Source organism: Pediculus humanus, genomic scaffold (genome assembly GCF_000006295.1).
Source record: "Pediculus humanus corporis 1103172107770 genomic scaffold, whole genome shotgun sequence".
NCBI lineage: Eukaryota > Metazoa > Arthropoda > Insecta > Psocodea > Pediculidae > Pediculus > Pediculus humanus.
This window is the reverse complement of record NW_002987368.1, coordinates 171,584-174,841: the sequence shown is the minus strand read 5'-3', so window position 1 is coordinate 174,841 and position 3,258 is coordinate 171,584. Positions and strand designations below refer to the sequence as shown.

Here is a 3,258-nt window from a genome sequence, read left to right as displayed (position 1 = left end):
TTTTTTTTTTTGTTATATAAATTCTAAAAAATTTTTCATTCATTTATTTAATAATAATAATAATAATAATAAAAGGAAAAAAGGTAAAAAAAGGAAATAAAAGGAAATAATAGGAAATCATAATACGTTTAATTAAATCATCATCTCCTTTTCTATTTTTCACATCCTCAATTGAATTAATAATAATATTAATAATAAATGAATTTATTTATTTAGAAAAAATTATAAATGTTTATTATTGATTATTATTATTATTATTATTATTATTATTATTATTATTATTATTATTATTATTATTATTATTATTATTATTATTATTATTATTATTATTATTATTATTATTATTATTATTATTATTATTATTATTATTATTATTATTATTATTATGAAATTATAAATTATTTGTTAGTAAAAAATAAATAAATTGACGATTTGTTATGTAATTTTATTATTATTATTTTTTTTTAAATTATCATTCCTCTCCTTATTTAATTTTTATTTATACCAAAAAAAAAGGAATTCGAACAACAAAAGAAACAACAACAGCAACAGTAACAACAGCAGAAGGTTTTTTTAAACTCGTAATTTTTAAAAATGGTTATAAAAAACTTGGCTTTGTAAAAAAAAAAAAAAAAAAAATTAGAAAAAAAATTTTTTTTATTAAAAAAAAAAGAAAAAGAAAAACGGGGTCGTTCATTTTTCTGATATTATTATTAATAATAATAATAATAATAATAATAATATTTTTTTTTTATTTTAAATAAAGCGACCCGTCGTCGGAAGGTCAGGAAAAAAGCACGCACACGCATGCACGCACAAAAAATGAAAATTAATTTTTAAGAAAATTACCAATACGTAAGTGGTAATAATAATAATCAAAAGAAGGGTGGGGAAGGAGGAGGAGGGGAGGGGAGGAAAAAAATGTAAAAGAAAATGAATGACGAGCGAAAAAAAAAAATTAATAATATTTTAAAGACGAATTAAATTTTTAAAAAAATTTCTTTTATTACGTCGTCGTTACATTATTATTATTATTATTTTGCAAAGGCCGAACGATCAACCAATCAGAAAAAATAATTGGAAAAAAAAATAGAAAATAATAACGATAATAATAATGATAAAAGTTTTATGCTTCGCTTGTAATTTTCCTTTAATTTTTTTTTTTTTTTTTTTGTACGTTTACATGAGAGTGAGTGAGAGGGAAAGATAAGAGAAAGAGAGAGAGAGAATGAGAATTTTCCATGTTTGCTCATTAAATTTTTTTTTCCTTTCCTTTGTTTTCTTTTCTTTTTTTTTTTGTGATAATAATGAAATTTTAAAACGGAAAAGAAAAAAAAAATTTTTACGTGGATAATAAATAACTTTTTTTTTTTTTCCATCGAATTATTAGAAAGAGAGACAAAAAAAATTATTATTATTTTCATTATCATTATTATCATCGACGACTTGATCACGACCAATCAAAGATTTTTTTTTATTATTTTCCTTTCTTAAAGTCATTCATTCCATTGTAATTTTTTTTTACGATTTCATCAATACGATTTTCACCTTTTTTTTTCTTTCCTTTTATTCTTTTTTATTATTATTATTGTTATTACGAAGAAAACACTCGAAAAAATTTTTTTCCTTTATATCCCTTTTCTCTCTCTCTCTCTCTCTTTCTGTTTCTTCCTTCCTTTTGAAATCTTCCTTTAATTTAGTCCGTTTTTTTATTTATTATTTTTTTTTAAAATTAAAATCGGGACAACATTTAAAAGGTTTCCAAATAAAAACAAAAATAGAAAAAAAAATTTTTTATAAATCAATTTCCTTTGTATTTCCTTTGTTATTATTTTTTACTCCTCCTCCTACTTTTGACGCCATTTTGAATTTTGATTTATTAAATTGTTTTTTGATTTATGTGTAAAATTTTTTTTTGTTTTCGTATTTAAAAATAATAAATACAAATATTTTCATCGACTTCTCTTCTCTCTCTCTTTAGTTACTGGAAAACCTTTTCCGGTCCATTCACGACCCGGTCGTTTCTCTAGAATTTTCCACGTACACAGTTTTCACCTTTTCCGGTTTACGATCCCGATATTTTTCTAAAATTTTCCACGTTCACACAGTTTTCACCTTTTCCGGTTTACGATCCGGATATTCTTCTAGAATTTTCCACGTCCTATCTCATTATGATGATGATGATGTTGATGGTAATGATGATAATGATGATGATGATGATGATGATTGTTAATCAATTTAAATTATTATTATTATTATTATTATTATTATTATTATTAATATTAATTTTTAAAAATTTATTCTTCCGGATAAAATAACGGTCAAATTTCGTTTTCAAGGTCACGAGTAAAAAAAAATTTTTTTTCTTTCGTTTTAATTACGGTTAAATGCAATTTTTTTTTTTTTTGAACCGTAGCAAATTTTATAAATATTTCTTTTTTTTTTTATTGTTTGTTTAAAAAAATTTTTTTGTTTTACATAAAAGAAAAAAAAAACCTCACAAAAGGAATAAATATGTGTTGAATTTAAAAAGAGCAAAAAATGATACAACCGTATTTATTTATTTATTTACTTTTTTTTTTTTGCTACGGTTAATATTTATATAAACAATTTTAAGTTTTTTTTGTTTTTTTTTTTTACCGATAGTTAAATTCGTTTTGTTTTCATTTGTTTTTTGTTTTTATTAAATTTATTTTTTTTTCTTCCCTTAATTCGTCCTTCTCGTTTTTCCTTTTTTCCTTTTTTTTCATTTTATTATTGTCATTTCCTTTTTTTTCCTTTTTTTTTTTCTTAAAATAATTTTTTTCTTTTTTTTTTATTACCATTACATCTGTTTCATTTTCAATGTACGATTTTGACTTTTCTTTCTTTCTTTCTTTCAATTTAATTCTTTCTTTCTATTTTCTCCGGGAAAATTTTTTTTTTTTCTTTTTCAATTTTGATTTTATTATACTATTGTTGCTGTTGTTGAAAGAAATCATAAACAAATTTTTTTTATTTATTTAAAAATTTATAAACAAGCAAATAAAATTACATAACAACGTCATTTAAAAATTTTTCTTTTTTTTGTTTTCTTTAATTAATATTATCATTATTATTATTATTATTATTATTATTATTTTGTTTTTACGCGGAAGAAGAAGAAGAAGACGTAGAATGAAAGAAAAAAAAACATTTTTCATTATTATTATCATTATTTCTTTTTCGTTTTTTTCTCATTATTATTTTAAAACTTTTCATTTTTATTTCACGGAGTTC

The 3,258-nt window shown here is 20.7% G+C and overlaps 1 protein-coding gene across 1 annotated transcript in view; it reads right to left on the bottom strand.

The window, feature by feature from the left end:
• The window catches only part of Phum_PHUM356850 (uncharacterized protein), a gene marked incomplete at both ends in the record, with an annotated part of 13,908 nt that overhangs the window by 940 nt on the left and 9,710 nt on the right, over nt 1-3,258 (bottom strand). The window contains one exon of the mRNA XM_002427918.1: nt 610-701. Within this exon, the coding sequence (XP_002427963.1) occupies nt 610-701 (92 nt within the window). The remainder of the gene's footprint in view (nt 1-609; nt 702-3,258) is intronic.